Source organism: Lytechinus variegatus, chromosome 1, assembly GCF_018143015.1.
Source record: "Lytechinus variegatus isolate NC3 chromosome 1, Lvar_3.0, whole genome shotgun sequence".
Classification (NCBI taxonomy): domain Eukaryota; kingdom Metazoa; phylum Echinodermata; class Echinoidea; order Temnopleuroida; family Toxopneustidae; genus Lytechinus; species Lytechinus variegatus.
The window spans coordinates 20,328,970-20,355,271 of record NC_054740.1 but is presented as its reverse complement, the minus strand read 5'-3'; the positions used below and the strand labels follow the sequence as shown (position 1 = coordinate 20,355,271).

The window sequence follows — 26,302 nt, the reverse complement described above, 5'->3', positions numbered from 1 at the left end:
ATAAAATCATTTTATCGGGATTGGTCATAAAATGATTTTGAAGCATATTGTCTATTTCCCTTCTACATTTTCCCCTAGTCATCTATATAATTGGTTGCATGATCTGTTCTCCATCTTTTTTTTTTCATATTTGAAAAAAAAAATCACCCTCCTCACTTCCATCCTAATCTTCCTTCCTATCTCTCTATTCTATAACCCACCGGTTTTCTCTCCTAGTCCCTTCCTATACTATCTCTGCCATCATCATTTTCATGCTCATCTTCCTTCCTCGTTATCTGCCCCCCTCCCCTCTCTGACACATTCATCTCCCTTCTATTCCTTAACTGAAATGATTATCACATATAGGTTTTTGTTGAATCTGTCTTAAAAAGACCTCATAACAGGGCCTCAAAGATTCTTAAGTGAAAGAATGTCATTTTATTACCTTTCTTTTTACTTATTTAAAAATATGGTAGCTTAGTTTAGTCTACACTCTTGATCATTGGTTAAAGTATCAACACACTGCACGACTTGCACAACAAATCACATTGCATCAAAGCATCAATGTCATATTTTACATCTTTTTATTGGTTGGTTATTTTATTTACAATGTGTAAAGTGAAAAAAAAAAGAAATCAGTAACATCAGTAACATGCATGGAATTCACTGATTGCCCAAAGGTATTTAACTTCTCAAGTTCTCATCCAGTAACAATTATTGAGATCATGAATAAATAGAACATTCCAACTTGAGTTACAAAGTAGAAGTACCCCCTCTGTGGATGAAATTTAGTCAGTTGGACAAAACTTGATGAATACGTGGCAATATAATACCATAAAAAGCAACCACTGAAATTAAAGAAATGATATAATAGTTGGATAAAAATAGTCCTTGCAACCAATGGAATCTTTTCTGAAATATAAGTAGTAATTTAATACATTGAAACAAGTTTTATACTGGATAATATAGATCTTCACTGAACACAAGTTCATCAAAAAGATTAGTGACGTACAGTATCACAATCATCTTTATGACAAGGTATTGAAAATTTAAAATCTTTACCAACAATGCTATTAGTATTGTCTAGAAAATAAATGAGTAGCCAAAATAGAATCATGATGAAATCTGCAAACAAGTACCGAACTCAATTCTTAGACAACTTCAAAATTATTCACTAATTTATCATTATCTAATAGTAAGAGTAATCTATCTAGAGCCTAAATCAGTTATGATTTATAACTTGTGTCCCACAGTGAATTAAGAATTTTTCACCTTATCACATCTTGTCAGTAGCATAATTTTCAGGTCCAATATTTACTTGATATTGTTTAATGTGTATTATGTTTTCTTTTTTTCATATTTCATGACACATGAATTGGATAAAACTGATAAATATAAAACATAAAAGAATCTTCCAGTCATACATTTCTTGTTTCTAGTTCTCTGAAATCTACCAAAAAGAGCTTTTTTATTACAATGATATTGTATAATTAACATTATGTAACACATCACAAGCATTAAACTAAATGCATACAAATATGCTTTATCTACAGCAAAGATTGTGAGCACAAAAAAAAAATCATCATGTAATATAGTGTAGCCATATGAATCTGATATCTGATTTATAGTATGAAACATTGCTAATTAATTATCTCTAAGCTTTCTAGATTTGCCTATCTCATTGATTTTGGAAATCATAAAGATGAGCAAATATCTTCTCATTATTGTTACAGTCTACATGTTTTTTACATGTCATTTACAAATAAACATTAAATACAACACTGCCTGGCAGCCAGGGCCTTCTACCATTGCATCACAAGTGAGACATCTTGTGTTGATACACTGTTCATCAAAGGATACCCATCTTTCGTTCATACATCGCATGAGGGTTACCCATCATCTCGCTGTTTTCAGGTACTGCATTGAGAATAAATAGAAGAAACAAATACACATATTTGATTAGTCTTAGGTTGAGTGTTTATATGCTATTAAATAATATTCTATTACTACAAAATAAAATAATAATGCATCTCAAAAGAGCAAAATATGAAACCCATTAAAACTTCAATAAAAAAAAACCTGTCACCCTTTAATCATCTTGGCTACCTATTACAAGTTATAAAGTTAAAGCCTGTGTATAGCTTTGGTAAAGGGTCAATAATGTGATTGATAATCGAATATCATCTAATATGACAGTCTTACTGAAGCGTAGAGACCGTTAGATATTTTTCCAACTGCTCTTCTCTGAGAAAATTTCAAATATTCAAATCTTGGATATATAGCGTCCTCTCTCGGCGATGCTTGTTTTAAATTTAAAAAATGGGCATTCAAGCACTTATCTTATAAATTTAGTGATTAGATATCCAAAAGTTCCAGACAAAGAACATATCTTGAAAGTTTCAGCCCATTGATTTGGAATAGGATTTAATTGAAAGGCAAAAACCCACAGATATTTTAATTTGATCGGGTGACCCGATCAAGTTAAATTTCCATGTAAAATCGCAAAATTTATCCTGTAAAACACATTTTCATTTCATATCCTCCACATCATAACTATTATAGGGCATATCCATTCATATCAGCTAGCAATGAATTGGAATAGTGATAGGTGCATTTTGGTGGATTTACCAAAACTATACTCAAGCTTTAAGATTAAATTATAGATGCAAAATTTGGAAAACACATTGAAAAAGAAAATAAGCAAAGAATATTGAGTAAAATAAAGGAAACCAAAAGAGGTCAAAAGGACCATAAAAGGGGGAAATGAATATGGAGAAGATAAAAGGCATAGATGTAGAGAGAGAGTGATGCCATGTGTCAGACGGTGCAATGTAAATATGATACATTATGCATGCACCATGGGGTAGCGCAATGTCAATGTTATCAAAGTCAAGTGAATCATTACAGGAAACAGATGGGAGGGTAGGAGGAGGAGAAAAAAGTAGATTAAACAAATATTCATACACTGTTATTCAACTGACTCATTTTCCTGTAAAGGTGTGTGCACTTTGAAGGTGGGGGCTGTAAAGGAAAACAGCGCCATCTTTGGGTCAATGCAGTTCAGGGTAGAAATGGCAAAGAGTCTGCTCTGCCTGAATCGTGGAGTAACACATGCTACATTTTCAGTGTTTTTCATGGAATTCCCCTTTTCCCTCCTGATATTCTCTTGTAGCAAATAAATTCATTAACTCTTTAACAGAATATAAAACTGCATGGAAAACAAATATTGTTTGATTTTTCTTTTACATTTTCACTTTTACACCAGTGACACCACCATATCATAACTTTGTGCACCTCTTTGTGTTCATATCCATTATCAATGGCTAATAAATATTTTTTTTACGTCCAGTACAAGTGATTGATTCTTATGAAAATTACTCAGAAATTATACTTCTGAAAAAGACAATGGCTTTGAGGGAAAGAAAATCAAATCTGAATCAAATGAATGCTCAGAATACTAGATTAAATTTGAAACAGCAGGATACCTAAAAATAAAAACTTCACTCATCCAATCTAAGTGGCAGACATCTTGAACTGCTCACAGCAGATTTGCTGATGTTATTATGATATATAAATAACTTGTGGAAATCCCTTGACTGCATTATAACATATAAGACACATACTTGATTAATGAAAGACTTCCAATCTCCCTTATTAATGTGTCGCTTTCCTAAAATAGTTTACTTAAAATCATATTGTATCAATCAATGTCAAAACCTCTCCGTGGTCAATCAAACTGTTCCCATTCTCCACCAAGTTATTCTAATCACATACTTTGACGGCATCAAACAATGTTTGTAAATGGTCAATGTGAACAAGCCTTGTGAGGGGACAGGCATAGATTCATACAAAGAACAGGTGATAACACTTGAAAACAATTCAGCTTTGTCATGCTGAATCAATCCATCTTGTATCCTATCAGAGAAGTGTCTTGGGGAAATAGTTGATTTCCAATGTCGATCAACTTCACAGGTTTCCTGCACCTCAATCTTCCTGAAGGATCTCAAAGATCTCTAGTAGGATCCATGCTCTATGTAAGGACTTCCTCAAGGCCTGCTCAAAGAAACCATCTCTCCAAGCTTCAGGACTGAGATTGTCAGATAGGAGCTTCCCATTACTTGCAGAAATTCACATCTTATTTTGATTCACAGGTAACAAGATGGAAATGACTTATTCAAGAAAGAATGAGATATGGACAATGACAAGGCTCCATGAAATAATAACAAAACACAAAGAAAAAGAACAATGCCATGGGTCCTGGTTCCCAAGAAAGTTTCACTCACTCTATAATAATATATTATTATAATAAAGAAATAATTACTATTGGTGAAAGGGAGAAACTAGAATTTTGAGGGCGATTAAGTTTTATAATTTCATATTATTTTGTATATCAAGAATTATGACAATTCAATTCCACAGCAAGAATACATTCTTTAATATCAAGATTTCATTTTGTGTTGTTAACAAATGGAAATTCTTGGAATGGAATTGAATTAATGACAAACAGCTTGTTATTCGTATGTTGACATGCGCTTTCTGAAGTATAGAGGTGGTTTTTTCATAAAGCTGTTCGTAAGTCAAGAGTGACTTTAAGAATGACTGGTCATCCTTTCTTGTGGTGAATGGTATACACCAAAATGTTCAATGGCTATGATTTATCGCGTAAGAAAGGTTCACCAATTGTTCTTAAAGTTGCTCTTAACTCATACGAACAGCTTTATGAAACGGCCCCCAGTGTTACAGCTTTCCAATGAGATTAATGTGAATAAAGCACATTGTTAAATCAAAGAGGAAAACTATTAAGAAGATTTATTATTCGAGGAAAGTAACAAAGTACAGCTAAATATGAATTAGCAATAATGCTGCAGTAATATGATAGAGAAGTGATTACCCACAATTTTATTGCTGAAGATAAAGTTCTTCTTTTCAAAGAAAAGCCCTGATGAAAATAGAGTAAAATGCAATAAAAGATATCAATTCTATTACAGACATCATGAATTATGGATGTAGCAGTAACTTCATGACCTGCTAGGTCTCGAGATCTAAACAGTCTTGAACTATAACAATTTTAGGATCCTAGAACCTTTCTACGAAAGCATGGACCTATTGACGAAACACATATCACATAAAAGCCCAGGTGAAAGTGATAGATTTGTTAAGGCTAATTTTTGCACCATGTTCATATTAATCATCACCATAATTGGAAGTAAATCCCAGATTAAATGAGGCAGGTCTTGCCAAAGACAGGTGAGTGTAGAGAGGAACAAGATATGAAGGATTAGAAAGGAAATACAAGTCACATGACACATACGGAATAGATCAATTCTCTGGTTTACAAGAGCAGTATGTGACAAGATTACAGGTTTCCCAGGATCATGTGGTCCACACTGTGTGTGCAAACATGAAATGTCACATGAGACAACAAGCACAATTGAAAGTTTGAATGTTCAGCAAAAATTGAAATGTACAAGTGCCAATAAAATCACACATTGACAGAATGGTATGAAGTATTGCAAGAAGTGATAAGATCTATGACATTGAATGAGGTATAAATGGAAACAGTGAACAACTGAACAGTAAATATTGTCCGATTTACTTGAAAAGAGGATGTACAGAATTGAAGTCTTTCTCTCTTTCATGCAAAAATAAAAAATAAAAGAATAAAAATCACCCGATTGTATATGGTTTCCAAATCAAAGCCTTGGGCCAAAACTTATGTTGAGGTAAATTTCAAGCCCATGTTATCAACTACACAATGTTCCTTCCTTAGAAAAACTATGTGAATTAAAGTGCAACAAATGAAAATTGACAATGTTGGGTCTCTTAGTATTATTATGCACTCTAGTCCCAATATGCCCTCTTGATCAGTCTGCCTGTTTGCAGAGTCTGTGTTCCAAAAGGCTAATCTCGTATCAAGATATTTCCTGGTATTTCATGATACATCATGTATTCCTCCAAAAGAGAAAAGAGAGGGGAAATATTTTGCCTCCTTGCCCCCTCCCTTCATAGAGAAGGGGAAATATTTTATTGTATCTCATGTCTTCCTCATCCAAAGAGAAGGGGAATATTCCATTATATATCTCTCTGTCTTTCCAGATCATAGAGGAGGGGGGAAATATTTTATCATATCTCATCTCTTCCTTCATCCAAAAGACTAGCAGGGGGATATATTTTATCATATTGCCTTGTCTCCTCAAATCATAGAGAAGGGGGTAATGTGAAGGTCAAGGAGAGAGAGGGGGTGCATCAAGAGTGTTGGAGTTCAAAGAGGGGATGAGCTCAAGCTTTGAGATGAACCCCCTCTCCAGTCTCCGCCCACTTCTATGCACCCCTGGATGCTCTCCTAATACTAGTCTCATGATACAAGACTCCATAGTGGCATAATCATCTGTGGGTTGTAAAACCAACATCCAATGCACTTTGCCTGTCGGATATCATGGAATCTAACTTTTAATGTTGATGTATATCATTAAACAGGTTGATAATTCATTGATACTTTTTACTATACTCAATACCTGATGATAAACAATTGGTTAATAGAAAAAAAGATAACAGGAGTTTGGAGTGAAGAGGCTATCCACTCCCAGTCATGTCTAACCAACTTCCTCTCTTCCACTCACTCAGTGCATGGGAGTTGTAAATTTTAAGGTGAATCCTGTTTTGATAAAGTTGCTCTTTCCCCAAAATATAAAGGAGAAAACTAAAAGATGAGATGTAAACAATTCATTCTTGTATACAATGCTCAATTCAGCCTGCCCCACAAGTTCATGATTTCACCTTGTCTATTATAAATCCGATCTCAGGAAATTGTAAATCACCAGGTATCACTAAAATACGTTCTGGTCAAAAGAATGAATATTAAGAACTTGACCCCCTGGTTGAAAGAGAGTTGTAACCACTACACCATGATCCCTCAACATGAAATCATATTATTTTGTTGCCCGTGAAAGATTGGGTTAAGCCCAAGATACAGCCCACTACAATAGAGAATATAGGACTGTGATGAAAAAAAATTAACAAACAACCTTTTTTCTTGAAAACAAACAACATCACCCTCTTTAGTCAGTATCAAAATGAAGGAGAATAAAACAATTCATACGAATCCATAGATCTAGAACAAAGCATCATTCAAGACACTAACAGGTGTATTATTCTAGATTGCATCTATAGATGATTTCAGTTATGAACACACCATCAACAGATAAACCATGATATCAATTTGGGAGTGGAAAGTGCTTTCAAGGCGGGCTACTGCAAGATTTATGCTCCATGGGGTCCATAAAAAATGAGCTAAAAATAGCTATTTAAATGACATGTCTGCACTATAAAAACAGTTCAAGAAAGAAAAAAATGTTGCAAACAAATGCATGGCTACAAATAAAGAAATAACAACACAAGAGCAGACAGACTGCCCCTTTAGCACAAATTCCCATGATAGATGGTAAAAGTAGGTCCAGCTTTATTTAAATGTAAAACGACAAACTGATGCGGTGTTAAGATAAGAAAGAATAAGATAGAACTACAAAAGCAGTGCTATCGTAATTTCACAGTGGTGCAGAAAAATCAAAAGCGTAAACAAAATGTAAGTGAGCAGAACCAAGAATGAGAGGCTGCACCTAAACATGATGAATCAGTTGATCAGTGGCAAAAGGCCCCAACCTATATCATTCAACATGGCGATAATGTCCTTCTGGCTCTCATATTATAAATCCTTGGATTGTGTATTACATTGTTAGAGCATATGTAGCGACTCTCTCAGCGCTGGGGCATTGAATCCAGCCAATTTCTGTCCATTTCTATTGGGTTGAAACAACATGAAAAGGAAGGCTGCCAATAATGGCAACATCTGATCTTGATTTGGGGTAATTTAGGACTCGACATGATCTCTAGGAAGTCACTATCTCTGCCTGGAAACATGGAAGAAAGGATGATGCGGAGAAGATTCAAATGTTTCTACATCTTTGGGTGGTCTCCAATCTTCTCTCTCAAAGACCATATCTACTTTTTTGATACCATTGTCATATTCCTCTCTACTGCACTGATACTGAGGATTGGAAACCTTTTTGTTTATGGGATGCACATCCATATACCTTTCAAAATGTGCTTGAGTTCTAGCTAAACTGTAATAAGGTCCATAGAACAAAGCCTACAGACCATTCAATTTGGGTGCCATCTTTATGATTTTTTCAATTGCAGACTCCCAGTATGTATGCCTAACAAGATATAAAAAAAGGTACTGACATAGCAACACATCTGTCTTGTTGCATACTAAATTGAGAGTGATTTTTTTTTCTCCTTTGGAGCCCCGCCCCCTGTTTAGTAACAGTACTCGAAGTCAAATTCATCTACAGTTGCCTACATGGATAGCTGCACTCTGAACTTTTTCTTCTGTTCAAAGTATGACACTTCACTTTTAATCTCTCGCACGATCTCATCTAAAAATTGTCACAAATCAATGAAAACTAAACGAACTGTCTATCCTAAATGGCTGCAGACTCCAGTATGCTGTTGGGGCAAAGAACACCATTTTAAAGACTGTTTTGAGCTTCATTCACATATGATACATACTATGGACTTCTAGTATTTAAAACCAATGCAGCTTAAATTATTCAAGAGCATTAATAGCCTAATACCTCAGTCACATTTGCTCTACGGCGGCCGTACGACAAGTAGAAAATAGCCGTTTTATTCATTTTTATTCAAACCAGTATTATGTAGCTGTTAATCAAATGTTAAAATGGCTATTTTTTTGACTAGCCATACAGCCATCATAGAGTAAATGTGACTGAGGTATTAATAGACTAGGAAAGTACAATTATGGAGTGGTTTCTTTTTTCATACATGAGCTGTTAGGCTTCCTCTTGACATCTTACTTTCCATTTTGTAAAAATGGAGAAACATTTAATTTGCTCTTTTGGAAGGTAGGCCTGCACTCAGTATTGTCATATGTGAAGTGATCTCCATGATATGGTCTCTGTCAATACCATCTTTGATACTGATATGGTTTTTATCTTCTGTTTATATACAAACGTGAGTAATGGAACTATCTAACTTGGATAGGAGGCACAACTTGATATTCATTGCACAAAACTAAGAGCAGTCAGATCAAAAACAAGTTTTGCCAATAGGTCAATAGCATTCTAAAGGCTTTCTTTGCATCAAAGGAGAAAAGGGAGTATTTTTAGGTTCAGTTGTGATGTGCAAATGATGCATTAAGGGTGCCAAAAACATCAAAATCTGAAAAAGGTACGTTTCTGGAAATCAAAGTGAAAATTAATGTAATTAAAAGCGGTGTAATTGTCACAACATGTTTCATCATCGCTTCCTGAAGAATAGTTGTGTCGTTTAACGAGGCAAAGTGATCTTGAAAACTACAATACGAGGCGGTTTTCCAAAACGGACTGGAAGATCTTTTCCAAGACTGCTTTTAGCGTTCATGTTGCATATTAAACTAGTTTCAGGACTGTAATGAGAACGGGGTCCAATTTGCAAGCAAACATGTGGAAACACAAATACATTCATAAGGGCCGTCTGCACCAGCCCGAGTTTTCAAATTAGCGTACTATTTCTGATCCGGCAAATTATCCTGATCTGAACAATCTTGAGATTAATTGTAATGGAGACGCAATTATCGCGCTAGTTTATAGGATTAATCTCAAGATTGCAATCCCAAGTCAACTTGGGATCATTTGCAAAATAAATATCGCGCTATTTTAAGAATTATCTTGCAAATTCGCAGGTGCAGACGCACTCGGGATTATTTATTCACAACGTCAGACCATAATGCATCGATGCCTCACTAGAGCAGGCATCGCCCTTCTTGCGATGGTGGAGATGGGGTTTCTTGAATCTAGAGAGCAAACTCGGGGCTGGTGCAGCATCGCCTATAGGGTGTATTTCATCAATGATAAAATGCTTTTTTGGGTGCTTTTAAAACACGTACTTGTACTGTAGTCACTCATGTCTGTATCCTAGTGTTTATATCAATTTTGTATGTGGGGGGGGAGCACTCAACTTTATAAAGTTAAGTGCTCTCCTCCCCCACCCCACCCACCTAATCCAAACTTGACATAAACAATAGGATACAGATAGGTTTCTTCCAAAGTAAAAAGTGCACAAGATTCACTCCTAGAGAAGGCAGTTCAACCTTGAAGATGATGTCCACTGGGAGACACACATCCAGGGATTTTCAAAGTTATCAACTTAGACATTATGGAGTTTCCTTCAAATTGGGCCCACATTCTAGAACAAACTGCCTTTATATTACAAGGGTGGGACCTGAATATGTTCTCTCATTCTGACATGGTGGAAATTGGTTTCAAGGTCCTCAATTAAGACAAATACCTCACTGACATATTTAGTCCTGCAGACTGTTAAGAAAATGGTCCTGCCCTCTCCTTTAGCGCCAATAAAATCAATTTAAATTAGGAGCTTTTAGGAATCAAATCATGATTTAGTGGTAGCAATAATAATCTCAATATCACTAGAACTTGGAAGTGAGAGGAATACTACTGGTGGGCTGTTAAAACCTGGTATAAAAATTCAACACTTTTCAGGAGATCTCAGAAAAGGCTTATTTTAGATTTATGACAATGATGGGCACCTCTTATTACCTGAAAACAGACTAATTTCTATAAAGAACTCATTATAATCAAAAGAAGGTTGCTATTTATGTAATAACTCTAAATTAGAGCTTTTTCTTAGCTGCCATAAATGCCATAAATCAAAATTTTAGTTGTTTTCACCTATACCATATGTAGACCTACATCACCACACCTATTTCTACAGCATGGACTACAGTACTTCATCATTCAAAGTATGGTTCATAAAATCTGTAACAAGGAGTGCTGAATATTCATTACTGCATATCAATTTCTCTTCATGAACAACAATAAAAAGACTCATTTCAAGAGGAAAAACAGAAATACATACAGCCCAGACCACTTAAATATAAAAGATACAGTTATTGTAAATTAAGTATGCCTGTAATGGCAATCCACATCCAGTAAGTAACCCCCCCCAAAAAAAAAAAAAAATCAGTTTTCAAATATAAATTATTTATGTTTACACCCAAGAGTTGTATCACAGGGGGGGGGTAACATCTGTGCCTCCACCCCTCCCACACCAAATTCCTCTCTGGGCTCAATAAACCAAAAATGGATGAAATAAACTTCAAATAAGTTAATAAATATGTCCTTGTGCAGAATCCCAGACAAATTACAGGCCACATGCTTCACATTACAAAGTGAATAGAATAAGAATAGCATAAAGAAATAAAAGTAACATTTGAATCTGTCTGCCTGGTGTCATTTGCTTCTATAGTAACTCTTTGCTTTTACCATGGACCTTGGTCCATGCTTTTATAATAGGCCTAACTTTCTCCTGTTGTACATACTTTGGTCAAGTTATTATATGGGTCTTATTATTGAACAAAACTAATGCACTTTGTATCCTCTAGCAAAGACAGCTATATAAATCCAGCTAGTATTATCAGTTAAACGTAGCTCAGAAAGTCATATTCAACCTCATTTTCATCAATAAATCAATCTAAAATGTTTATTTCTATATTTTATTCAATTTCAAAGTTGCATTGAAAACAAAAACCTTTGTGCAATTGGCCAATCATTTCACTAAGATAAGTGTAATTGTACTGCCCCCACAAAAATAATGATGATAAATAAATTAAATAATCAAAATAATTGATTAATAAAAAAATAAGAATAACATAAAAAAAGAAAAGAAATGTCAACATATCAACATTGATATTGTAAAATAAAATAAAATAAAATAGATATTAAAAAAAATGTTTAATATAGGCCTACACATAAAATATTCAGTTAGCAAAATCCTTAAGTCATTGGAGACTGGTACCCTTTGATTGGTGAAGTCTTAGCAATCATCACATTGCCTCCTACATACAAACCTAACATTATTAATCTCAAACTGGGAGTTGGCTTATTAGCACCAGTCAATTACATCTCTTCCTCTATTACATGATTCTGCATTTACTTGGATGAAGATGATACAGCAAGTATAACATTTGTATTCTAACCTCAAACCAAGCTATATAATTGTTTAAAATGTTACTTCCTGCCTGGCATATAGGATAGGCCAAAATATATGATATGAAATAAAGGAGGAAACAGAATGGGAGTCTTTAACAAATAACACAAGATATACAGGAGCAAGGGCCAGCAATTTTTTTTTCAGCCATTGGCTGCCAAATGTGTATTGTTTAATGAATAAATAAACCATGAATACATTATTTTCATGAATCTTATTTTCAAACAAATTTTGTTTTTCTCTCTTAAACATCTAGGCTAGAATGCTTTCAAACTACCATTCAACCTTTCTTGTCAATTTATTTCCTTGTAAATTCTCAAATTTGAATGGTATAATACTATTTTTAACAATGAATTTGATATTTTTATTCAAATCTTGTATCCCTATATTTTGCCCATTGCCCCACCCCAAGCCTAACCCAAACAGGTGTCCTATCATGATCAAGACTCATATTTTTATCAGGATTTACACCATTTTGTGTTAACCTTCACTCAACCGCTTTCCATAAATCTTTTAATGACAAAAGCATCTGCATATCATTATCGCTTGGGGATTAAGCAAAGTGCACAAGTTCAACCATTATAAAAAGATGGATGTTTTGAAAGAGGAAGAAAGTTGAATGATTTAACAGAGGGTCTGATAATATTGAACCAGCCAAGTTCAAAACTGATATGGGAGACCGTGTTTCTCACTAAAACAAACCACAACTCCCCACACATCATCATAGTCTATCAACACACTGTATATATACAGACTGTTCTCAACTACCAAGGCACAGTATAAAAAAAAACTTAGCAATGAATTTGAAATTAATTTCACAATTGATTGCACTGACTACAATATACACTCAATCATAGAAATCAAGCGTCTGATAAATTGCTAAGTTTTATTATACAGCGCGTCCCAAAAAAAATGTCCCTCTGACATAGGACTGAATTAATTCTAAAATGTGGTAGGATTCTCAAATAAATGTTCATGAGTAGAAAGCTCATTTCATGTTCTAACTTCTATGAAAATTTCATTGGTCGCGCTTCAGCGGTTTTGAATACACACTCTGTTATGTAACAGTGGTGCATTTTAGCTCATTCCAAGTTTGCAGCATTGATGCATTTCTTCATTGTCTATGGCATGTTAACCCCGATTCTTACATCCAGGATCTGAGCAGGGATAATTCCCTAATCATATCTAGGCTCATCAAATCATAAACCTGAGCATGTTCAGAAGGACAAGAAACATAAAAAAATTAAGTTTGTTTGATGATTGATAAAGGGAATCAGTGCACCAACTTGAAAGAAAATGTGAATGATGGATGAGTAAAATAAGCTGAAAAGGGGGAATCCACAAGTTAATCACCCTTTGCGAAAAGAAACTATACCAAAGAAAATTTTGACTTTTTTCTTTTAAAAAGTTACACTGAATTATTGAACTTGACCTCAGTTGTTAATTAACTAAAAAAAGTAATGAAAACAAAAATGCAGTATTTTGAGATTATGCATGAAACAGACATGCATGACCCGTTGTCTCAATCATTGTTCATCTCCCGGTCATCAAACATGAAATGAACTGTCAAATACTGTTTTTGCCCTTCTGAACATGCTCAAGGTTGTGATTTGATGAGCCTGGTTAGATCATGGAGATTTCCCTGGTCAGATCAGGGAATTCCTTGGTCAGAACAAGGAGATAGAGGTGATATCTCCTTGGTCAGAATGGTCAAAGGGGGTTGATATGCAAGAAAGTGCAGAACACAAAGCAGTGTTGCATGCATACAAACTTGGAATGGGCTGAAAAGCACCACTGTTACATAAGGCGGTTTCAAACCGCCTCGATCACAAGAATCCCCGTTAAATTACGAGAACTTTTTAAGGCTAAAAAATACCCGTTAATTATTCCTGCATTCAGACCGCCCCGAAACACATCCTTCGGGATAAGTTCCCGAAGTTACGAGCATGCGCAGTATGGTCTGATAAGCAGGCAAGGCGCGAGATTCAAAATCACTAGCCCAGCAGCCACCCACGCCGCCGCGCCCAACGACACGCTGGGCTAAAAGTTCCCGTAATTTGCTTTCACATCGCCTAAATACCTGCGACCTTGGAAAAATCCCCACGAAAGTTCTCGTAATTTCGCCAAGTACCTGCTATTTAGCGGGTATTTTCTTTCGGGGATATTACGCGTAGTTTGCTTTCACATTACCAAAATACCTGGTATTTTCTGATCGGGGTAAATTTCCCGATCAGAGAATACCTGGAACTGGCGAACTTCGAGGCGGTCTGAAACCACCTATAGTAGGCTGTGTATTCAAAATTACTGAAGCGAGATCAATGAATTTTTATAGAAGTTAGAACATGAGATGGGCTTCCTATATCCATACATTTCATTGAGAATAATTTTAATTTTTGGAAATTATTAAGTTGCATATCAGAGGGACATTTTTTTTGGGACGCGCTGTATGTGTCTCAAGGGAAACTATAATTTCATGTCAACGAGTTGATTGAAAAAAGAATAATAGTGAAAAAAAAAATTGCAGATACAAATTAGTCATGTAAAATTTACTTGTTACCTATGAAATACCCTACATGTACATATTGGTTTGGTAAATCCTAAATAAAACAGATTCAGGTCTTTAGACATTAAGGATTTGCTCTGAAATGTAAACAATATCTGATTCACAGGGATCTGTATCCTGCCACCCCCTCCACCAGTTACGTATCTAATGAGCGGATTCCTTTTATCAAATACGTCATAAAATATCTGTAGAATTTTGAATAAATACTTTTTTTTCAAAGTATTTCCTTTCAATAGATATATTTTCAACTTTATACACTCTATAGGACCCTACTTTTTAAAAATTTGTAACCACAGGGTGTGATCGATAAAACCTTTGCCCACTGGAACCAAATGATACCTTACATAGCCAAAGGAATTACAGAATTCAGTCTGCATTGTCCATGTATGCACTCAAAAGAAAATGGATAAATGGAAGGATAAATAATAGGCCTATTCTTTTCCCAATTCGGTGCTTAATGTTTGTGATGAAGGGGAAAGACGAGGAAATAAGGCAATGCAAGTGCAAGTTCTTTTGTGTAAAACAGAATGAGAATCACATATCAAAGGTTGACAGAATCAAGCATGTAAAATGCAAAAGCATAATGCTTTAGTTTAATTTTTTTACATTTGAGTGTGACATGACACTGAGAAAGAAAAAGTGGATTGAGAAATTCAAAGAAAAAGAAAGCAAATGAAAAAGGGGGAGGGGGAAGATGAAAAAAATACACATAAAATGGCAGAAAAAAGGTAAGGATAGACACAGATACATGGTGAAATGATAAAGCAAACAGAAAAGTAATGAAGAACATGGTCGGTAACAAAATGAGCATGAATGGTAAGATAATGGAAGATAATTACATACAATTAGAAAATAACAGTAACTTGCAAAGGGGAAAAAAGGGGGGAATGACAGTTAACTACATGGGGGCAGCAGAAACAAAAATAAAATGGGAGAAAAATAATGAAAGAAAATTGTCAAATCCCATTGATCCTTCCCATGTTCCCCTCCTTTCAATGTTCCACAAGAAGACATACCCAAAATAGATACGCTACCTAATCCTATTTCCTATATACAATCATGGGTAGACTACATGGATCGGAAGGAGTGGGTCATCTTTCTACACATGCTCTTTACTGTCAATTTAAATCAGATCCTTATACATGTATTCCCTCCTGACTGCTAGGAGTCTATCAGCATTCATGTTTTAACAACCCAATTTAGGATTAAAAGTGGTGACATACAGGATTTGATCTATACTATCTAATTCATTAAGTCATTTTTTTCTTGGTTCAGGATTATAGTGGGTAAAAGTTGAATGAAGAATTGACTGAGGTAGACTTTCACAAAACTATCATGACAACAAGTAAGCCTACCCTAATAAAACACAAATACACATTAGGTTTGTATTACAATTACTCCTCTATCATTAGGATATTTAATAATAATAATATGCATTTTCATAGTGCTGAACACATTGGAACGACATCTCTAAGCGCTTTACAGATATATTATTACCCCTGTCATCGGATCCTCACATGCCCGCATACAATGTATGAACTTTCTCCACTCCCTGGGGAGCATTCCAACAAGAGTTCCAAGACTCAATTGCTAGGCATACTACATATAGGCTTTCACATCCTACCGGGTACCCATTTAACACCTGGGTGGAGAGTGGCAAAGTGTGGATTAACGCCTTGCCAGAGGACGCTAGGCCATGGTGGGATTCGAACACATGACCCTCTGATTACAAGGCGAGAGTCAGAAATGCTACACCACAGCGTTTATAATATTTGGACATTTGGATATTACAAGAATTACATGAAGTTTTGTGAAACAATACTCACATATCGTCGGTGGTCATGCGAACCACTGTATCACACATACGACAGTGCAAACCCATTTTAGAGAAAATAGATTTTTAAGGGTAATATAATTTCCACACCTTCTTCCCAAGCCTTACAACATAATTTTTGTTAGTGCTAGAAAAATACTTGGCTGGAAAGACCAAGATAATTGCTTGACATTGCTATCTCTATACACAAAACCAAGAATGAGAGAAAATATCGCAAAAGAGCTACATGATTATAATTTCGATTCGAACGGTTAAGATTTTCCCTGTACAAAAACGCCAAAGGGGATACAACAACCCTGACCGCGATTTCAATGCCACAAACTTTCAAAATGTTGCATCACTGTTTCACACGCAAAGTCAATGCAGTGCCGATACGACAGTTTGCCTGACTGCACATAGCTTTTGCTTTGCTACAGTACACGGCTACACGCGCATTTTATCAACAAGATGTATGGTATTGCCGTGAAAATTCCCACATATCTCACAAACTAAAATAAATTTCTGCCTCGAAATTTATGTATAGAACAGTACTTTTATTATCAATTCCTGCAAAAATCTCAAAAATCTATTTTTGCCTGATTAGGATGAATGCCAGCGATATATCGCCACAGGAAATATTTCCCATTTCAGTGTAGTATATAGAAAACTTGATATTACTCAATACTATATATAAGCCTAATGATTACATAAGACTGTTCAAAATTTCAAAGACAAACATTTTCTGGTCACCATTATCATTATTTTTTTATTCATAGATTTTTTTTAATCACCTTTATTCAAAACAAAACAAAAGGAAGTCACAAACAATGAAAATAAGTCAGATTACTAATTTTTTTTAGGATGAAGTACGAAGTACAGGACTAATAAAAGAATTACAGATATACTGCAAGAGAAAATGTCAGGTAGGCCTACCTGTAAATAGAAACCCCCAAGCCATTTTAGAGCGGGCAGTGAAAACAGGTCTAAATGACCAATATCCTTATAGAGACTGATACAAGTGACCCAGATCCAGTTCCTGTTATATAGAATCATCAATATTAAGACCCCTTTCTCTTCTTACCCCAATTACCCCCTTCCTCCTTACCCCCCTCATCACAGGTAACATTCTGACATTTGGCAATAACAACAGTTTGTCCCAATTCTTTTTAAAATCAATGAAAATACATAAAAAATGGCAAAACTTGAAACCAAGACCTTAGATGAGTTATATATTATTTTGTCCCAAGCATGTCTCTGATCATGGTTGAGTAAACCATTGAATTATTAGCTTAATCAACTGGATCTATATCAATATATGAGAGGCAATTACAAACCAAAGGAAGCAGTGTATTCTGAACATTATGTCATACCCTACCACTAACACATATTGGTTTGTGTTAGCTTCCTTATCACCAATTCTTGATAGAATCACCAGGCAAAAAGAAACTTTATTTGACAACAACAAAATGAAAACATATTTTGTAATAGCTAAAAAAAAAGTTGGCAAGTCATCCAAGCAAGTTGCATTCATCCTTCAATAAAACTCATATATGCCTATTCAGGACGTCAATGAAAACCCTAGAAATGTTTTTAAAGAATCATGGAAGACATGAATTATCATGGCTGTAAGGTACCGGAATGAGACTAGGAAGGAACGAGAATGTTGCCGTCAGACAGGAATTACGCCCTCTATAGTCAGACGATATGTATCAGGAAACAGTCTTTCTGCTTTCTGCTCTACATCTGCCCCAAGGTTGACGGGTGTGGGAGTCATATCATGGACTCATAACACTCCTAGACCTTCTAGAACAGGTTACCAATAGCAACCAAGATTCATAATCAGATGCATTTCAAAAGAGTTGACAACTTATTTAGGGATGAAAGTTATATGACATCACACAGTAATATGATGCAAAGTACCCTCAAGTTGGGAAGGAAATGGGGTCTTATGGCCCTTGAAATTTACAGCTTGTTTGGAAGACATACTTAACAAAAATTTATCAGGCTCCTTAAAGAGAACAGCTTGTATGTAGCCTCACAAGAGAAAGCTTGAGAGAGCTTCTTTGCAAGACATACTTTAACAGGTTCCTTAATGAAAGAAGCTTGCAGCCTCGAAAAAGAAGCTTACCAAAAGGAGGGGGAAAATCATGATTGTGAAAGAAATAATTTCTCATCTCATCAGATCCAATCAGATGAACTTTTTCAATTATATTCAGAGAAACCTTAATAGGAGACTTGACATTTCAATAGACAATAGAAAATATGCTTTGCATCTTGTCTGGAAGATAATGTTAAGAACTACAGATGCCTTTGACTGTTCTTACAGGGAAGTGAATGTTTGCATCTCCATGAAAATGGTGGTACTAGCAGACCAACCTTAAAGAGAAATTCAAGTAGTAGCAGTAAACACTGATTTCATGAGAAAGTCTGTAAAACAAGGCTTAATTGTCAGTATATCATCGAGGATCTAGATCTGGTACAGTTACATAAACTGAACTTTGTGAAATCTTGAAATCTACGCTGAAAAATGTTCAGACTAAAGATCCCCAACACAGATAAGTGCACGTGGGACAGTGTATAATTATTGTTTTGAATGTCGGGCCCGACGCTCTACCAGAATCCTGTGCTTATTTGCTGATTTCTCTGCAATTACACAATTTCTTCCAAAATCTTTTGGCACATACGTTTATTTATACAGACACTTTGGTGGTCATTTCATTGGATTATGTACGAACTCATTTTGATATCCTTACCAAAAATAGCAGTTACCTTTAATAGCCATACTAATCGACAAGCTCTCAATATGACAGAATAGATGGACTGTTTTTTTAATCAAGAATAAATATGAAAATTCATTAGATTGAAACAAGAGCTTTAAATGGCCAAGTCAGATTCTTTTCTCCAAATTTGATTTTTCTCCATATAAGCAAGGCTCGACATTAGCGGTGGCCCGGTGGCCCGGGGCCACCAAAAATTCATCTCGGGCAACCATTATTGAAAAAATGTTAAGTTTTGGTGGCCCGAATCGGGCAACCAATAATTTTCAAAGTAGCGCAATTTTTCCTCCCGACTTTGCATGCATTTATCAACCTTCTACAGTTAAAATTGCAAGCCAATTCGTCATGCGCCTTTTTTGTTAATCTACACACAAATACACACACACAAAGAGTGCATAGTCATGACAGTATGTAGGCCTACCGCTAGCATACAGTAACTATTATTCAGCCGGCCGCGCCGGCTGTCTGGCTGAGCTTTGCATGCATATGAAACCAATGCATCTAGCTGTGCACGAGCAGACTATTCAGACCCAGGGAGCTGCGATACGAAATGTTACTGCTAAGAAATCTTCCCCAGAACTTTGGAAATCTACGTCAAAGTCACATTTTACACCAATGAAATGCCCTTCTACAGTCCATATTACTGAAACCTGATTAATTGCAAGCGTTAAAAGGAGGAATTATGACCTCTCTTTTCACTCAAAAAGACCGATTTCCAAATGCATTAATACACATAGGTGAGTACATCACAGTCCCATATGTGCATTTGTATGTATGTTGATATTTGGTTTATTTTGAAGCTGTGTCTCTTTGAGCCAAAAATAAATAGGCCGCTCTTTCTTTCTTGTTTACAAATGACTTCTTAAACCACTCTTAAGGAAGTAAATACTTTGGGAAGGCATTTCATTGATATGACATGTGATTTTTTTTCCATCATTTTGTCAAATATAGGGAAGGAATTGTCTCACTGTTTTTTCCAGATAACTTTTGCCATTTTATTTTTTTCTTTCATTTTTTTTCAGTGATTAAACCATTTATACCCCTTCCCATTGAAAATACCTGATTAAAGAACATGTTTCTACTAAATAATAATAATTTTCCCCATTTTTTGATAATTTTGTTTTATTTATTTTTCTTAAATTTTCTTTTGTTTTTTCAAATTTTTTTTTTATGACCTGTTCTTTGTTTTTTTCTTTCTTCATTTTTTCTTTTGTTTTATGCAAAGTAAAATAACAGCAAGCACGATTTATATACAAGATGTACAAAGAATAGTGGTACGTGTTAGTGATTGCAGAATATTTCAGTTTGTTTTATTCATTTTTAATTAATGTTTTTCTTTATATTTTTCGGGCCACCAAACTTTATTAGTGGGCCACCAAAAAAAATTATTTGAAGGTTTTGGTGGCCCGAATGGGCCACCACCAAAAAAAGTTAATGTGGAGCCTTGATATAAGGATTGGTTGGGAAGTCTGGAAAGTTTTGATACAAGTCTTGATATAATTTCAGTTTGCACTGTCATATCTAAATGAATAATTGAAAAACAAAAATATAAGCAACAGAAGATATTTAACCGTTTCTAGAACATTCCCAAATTACAATTGCTGAGCATCACTGGGTAAGACAAAGCCATCTAAGAAATTATAGCAAATCATGCCCACTGCACTATAAACATCACATCACCATGTAGATCACAAATCCGAGAAATGGATGACTATGGCACTGCCTGAAGATAGACATTGATGTAACATTACATCATCAATATTAAAAGAGTAATTAATAAACCTTAAATTGTTGAAGGAGAAATCATCTCCATCTGGTGAATTTCTTGATGTATGAGAGTATATAAACTCCCAGGGATGTGTCATGGTACGCTAAAGTGATGAAGTCTGCTGTCCCCTTCAGACACCTGTTTCGATTCACTCAGGGAGTGTGTTGCATCAAACAATAGTCTGTGATTTTTAAGTGACTGATTTTGCTCTCATCCAATCAGATGCAAGGATTTCAGTAGCTTGTAACACTTGTCAGGAATAACTTGTTTCATGGAATGCTCCCCAGTCTGATCTGCCAGTCAGACCTGGCTAGGATTCACTTTAATTGAGTTTGATAGCAGAACAATGAAATGAGAAAGAAAGGATGACCATGGGATGAAACGGAACCTAGAATTACTCATCCTAAGTTGGATTCTTTTGGTGTGGCAGAGAATCAGGAAGATTGGCCAATCCCAAATGGATAATGGAAAGTACAAATCGGAGCAACAAAGTACACTATATTGGCAAGCTATCATGAATACTGCTTCTTCAGTGTTTGGGAAGATCGCATATTAAAGCTATAACTACAGCACTTGTTTCTTTCTTTTGGGATTTGTAAATCAATATTAACTGCTGTTCATCTATTGTGTTTTCCATGTCTTTTTCCATTTCTGAATGATCAAGAATATTTCAAGCCTGAAACTGAGTACTTTTCTCCATGAATCTCACCACCAAGTACTGACTTACTTCACCAGGCTGGAGTGCAGTAAATGCTGATTAGTGATTAATGTATCAAAAGACATGTGCTTGCTACATGCTGACCCCTACACCTAATACCCTTTTCATAAACCTATCCTCCAATTAGCCGCCTAAGAGTAATGCGGATAATTCAATAAAAATTGCGTTCACAAACTCCGAAAATAAGCCGCATTATTTTTACGAGCGCTCATCCTGAAAAAGGCGGATAATCGTCATGACAACTGGACATGCCCCCTCCGATGCGGTTGTGTTGGAAAAGGGTGACCTTGTGACCGCACCAAGGCAATTATCCGCATTATTTGGAAATGCGTTCATAAACTCAAAATCTTGTCCCGATGCTGCTATTATGCGGATAATAGCAGCATCAAAATAATGCGGATAACTCTTGTCCTCCTCCAATTTTACGAACAAATTATGCTGCTATTAGCTGCATAATTGGGTTTATGAAAGGGGTATTATATTATGGTTCAGTCTCACAAAGAGATGCAATAGCTTCAAAACAAACTCTCAAATTGTAAGGATCTAAAATGTATATCACTTAATTGCCGGTACACAAATTTAGATTAACCCCAATTTGAGTTTGATTTTAATCTATTGAGTGTATGACTGGGTCTTGCAGGGCTATCCCAATCTCTACCTTTAGTCCAACTTTGTGTTTCCCTTCCATTCCTAAAAAGCCCACTCACTTCCTAAAATTCCATTTCCTCCTTTTTATAGAAAAACCTTTCAATAATTCTAAAATATATTTCATGATCATTTTTTTTCTCTAGAAACCCTCTATGAAAAAAACATCTCAGTCTCCATTCTAGTCATCCTCAACATGTAGCACTTTAAACAGCGCAGTGCCTTTGGCTACTATCGGAAACAGCATGAATAGCGCCCCCAGTGGTTGTCATAGGCAGGAAACTCAGGTGACAGACAGGAAACAAGTCAGTAGGGCAAGTCATTGTAACTGGCATGTGACGATGCTGTTTGGCCTACAGTTATGTGTGTAATACTACTGGGTAGGGAAGAGGAGAAAACAGAAATGGGAGCACTTGAAATGCCAAGACGCAGTGCTCGAAAAACAGAGACATTATCATTCCAGAGAATATTCATACACATGGGTAGCTCGGTATCAATAACACCTGTTACATGATAACTAACTTGTCATTTGTGACTAATCATTAAGTTGAGAAATGCATAGCCAAATTATTTTTTTGTGTACTTTTGTCATAATTCTTTTTTACATTTTATTCTATATTTCTCTTCCTCACTCTCTTGCCATTCAATGAAACCCTAACCTACCTACACGTAATGTATGTAGCTATCTACAAATATCTATCATAATTCCCCCAAAGTTTTTGAGGCTGCCGATTGGCTCTACAACTCAGAGCCAAATACACGTCACTGAATCCTCTCTTCAAAATCAACTACATCTACACTAATTGTTTATTCCACAACCAAAGGTCCGACTAATTAGTTGTCAGCGGGGAGGTCAAGTGTGCGTCGTAGTACGCTTGACCCGCAGGAAATGGGAGGGGAAAGTGAGCCAGAGCATTGTCACGATTTCAGCCAACAATCCTCCATGATGTCATGGCTAACATCGAAAGAGGAAAGGGGTGACATCTACTCTGCCACGTCCCATAGAATACAGCAAGATGGGAAGACCCCATCAAACCATGGATCTTACAAGAACAACTCACTTACTTGCACACCATCATTGCTTTATGCAGGCCAAAAGTATTCAACACTTTCTTGAAGTTATTCTTTTCAGGAGAATTTACCACCAACAAATTATCACAATTTAGAAATCCTGTAAACGAATTACACTATCAATGTTTCTCTAACTCACTGTTAATTTTCTTAATCAAACTTTAATTGTCATATCCTATTCTGTCCCTGCCCCCTTATATCCCATCCTCCCTTGGTTTCTTGACTATCATCCCTCTCTCTTTCAATTTTATTTCAAACTTCCCTCTCTTTTTTCTTGCCCTACTTATTTCTTCTTTTTTTTCCTTTTTTTTTTACAAATCGTTCTTCTCAACTAACCACCTTTCCTTTTCTGTTCATCGCTTCATATAATTTTGTTGGCTCCCCTAAATTTTTTCAAAATCATCTGACCCCATCACTGAAATAAATTTAATACCACACCCAAAGTTTGAGCGTGTTGACTCCTATTTGCATCTGTTTATTACCACAACTCTTATTTAGATTTCAGGTGATTTTTTACCTTGAATTATTGTGTGGTCAAGTCATTCTAAACTGCCACACCTATACATACACAGTGGTCAACAAATGCAATTATAAATCACTTCCTACTTCCCCATATCTGTTATGTAATAATGAAAAGTGGCTTAACAAAAGCAGAAGGAAAAGTCATATTACCCCTAATAAGATATATATCCTTGCTTCTGCATAATCTGTAATTGTAAATGTTACTTGTCTTAGGATACATCTTCTTACTAAGTTTTTATATCCTGTATGTTTACCAACAGGATATATCATAGAATGAACTGCCCATATCTAAAACATCTTACAGGTATTAAAATCAATTTTAATTTTTGAAACCCTTTTAAGCTTGCAGGGACCCATAAGTGTAACCCCACAGACTGAACTAACTAGCACATCATAAATTTTTTCTACTGAAAATTTCAAAAATCTGTGTCGAAGTTTGGTGAACCTCATAAAGTTCTACAAGATGGAAGAAGAAAAAAAAGTAAAAATTGGTCAACAATTAAAGAAGAAAAAGCATTTGTGAAATTTCAAAAATATGAATAAATTCATTTCGAATAAATTAGCATAAAAATTGTTCCAGACAAAATTTCAAAATTGTGTGTACAAGTTTGGTAAACCTCATGCAGCTCTACCAGATGAAAGAAAAAATCAAAATCTGTCAACAAATTAAGAAAAAGAGGAATTTTCTGTGATTTATGAATACATTTTGGTTAATTTATCATAAATAATTTTCTACTGAAAATTTTCAAAATTCTGTGTAGAAGTTTGGTGGGCCTCATGAAGTTCTACTAGATGGAAGAAAAAATATCAAAATCTGTCAACAAATAAAGAAGAAGGGGCATTTTCTGTGATTTATAAATAAATTTTGCATAAATTAACATAAGTAATTTTCTACTGAAAATTTCAAAAATCTGTGTCAAAGTTTGGTGACCTCATAAAGTTCTACAAGATGGAAGAAAAAAAGTAAAAATCGGTCAACAATTAAAGAAGAAAAAGCATTTCATGTGAAATTTTAAAAATATGAATAAATTCATTTCGAATAAATTAGCATAAAAATTGTTCTAGTCAAAATTTCAAAATTTTGCATACAAGATTGGTGAACCTCATGAAGCTCTACCAGATGGAAGAAAAAAATAAATAAAGAAGAAGCATTTTATGTGAATTTTTAAAAATATGCATAAATTAATTTTGCATAAATTAGCATGAAAATTGTTCTGGTCAAAATTTCAAAATTCTGTGTAAAAGATTGGTGAACCTCATGAAGCTCTACCAGATCGAAGCAAAAAATTCAAAATCTGTCAACAAAGTAAGAAGAAAGAAGCATTTTATGTGAATTTTTAAAAATATGCATAAATTAGCATAAAAATTGTTCTGGTCAAAATTTAAAAATTCTGTGTAGAAGTTTGGTGAACCTCATGAAGCTCTACCAGATGGTCAACAAATAAATAAGAATTAGCATTTTTTGTGAATTTTGAAAAATGGACATAAATTAGCATATTTACTGAATTTCAAAATTCTGGGTAGAAGTTTTGAATGCCCCCCCTAGTACTATCATATAAAGCAAACAGAATTGAAATCGGACTTGAAAAGGCGAAGTAGTAGCATTTTGAAATTGTGGATGGACAACAGACGACGGACGCCACGCCACGGCATAAGCTCATCTTGCCCTTCGGGCCGGATGAGCTAAAAATACACTAGCCGTTAAATTTTCAACGTTCATGTTAAGTAAAGAATAAAATATCTAAATTCCATTTTCTTTTAATATCTCTTACTGGATGTATATGATGGCAACGATTGACTCTGATCCTACTGTTAGGCTGATAATGAAGTTTGTAGACTTCAAAACAATTTATTGGCACAATAAAACAAAGTCTATGATTAACTGCAAATATGAAAAAAAAAATTCTGATTGGCTGTTTTGGTCATTTTGTTTTAATAAAATGCACAACCAACAGTGATATGGATGTGCATTTGCAGGGATAGCAATTGACTGAGAGTAATTGGTCATGTCTGTACAGAGTTATTGGTGAATTTTTCATTTGGAAGAAACTCTATGAAAAGATTGTTCGAATACATTAGTGCCCTGTAACATAAAGCTAGGTGATTGATCACTGCATTTCTTTAAACAGATTTATCATACACAATAATCAATGCAATCAATTGTAGAAATCAGTACTATGATCAATCGCTAAAAGCTTTATGTGACGTGCCACTGATTCAAGTTTCTCCATTAAGACAAGGTCACGTATCTTCAACCCTGGACCCAGTAACATAAAGCTTTGTAATTGATCATTAAGCTGATATCTATGATTGATCATACACAATAATCAATGCAATCAATTGTAAAAATCAGCTCCCCGATCAATCGCTAAGCTTTATGTTA

General features: G+C 35.1%; 1 protein-coding gene across 1 annotated transcript in view; it reads right to left on the bottom strand.

The window, feature by feature from the left end:
- Positions 1 to 546: 546 nt before the first annotated feature.
- Positions 547 to 26,302, bottom strand: part of LOC121408645 (proteasome maturation protein-like) — a 57,466-nt gene continuing 31,710 nt past the window's right edge. Inside the window, exon 6 of the mRNA XM_041600182.1 lies at positions 547 to 1,896. Within this exon, the coding sequence (XP_041456116.1) occupies positions 1,829 to 1,896 (68 nt within the window). The 3' untranslated portion in view covers positions 547 to 1,828. The remainder of the gene's footprint in view (positions 1,897 to 26,302) is intronic.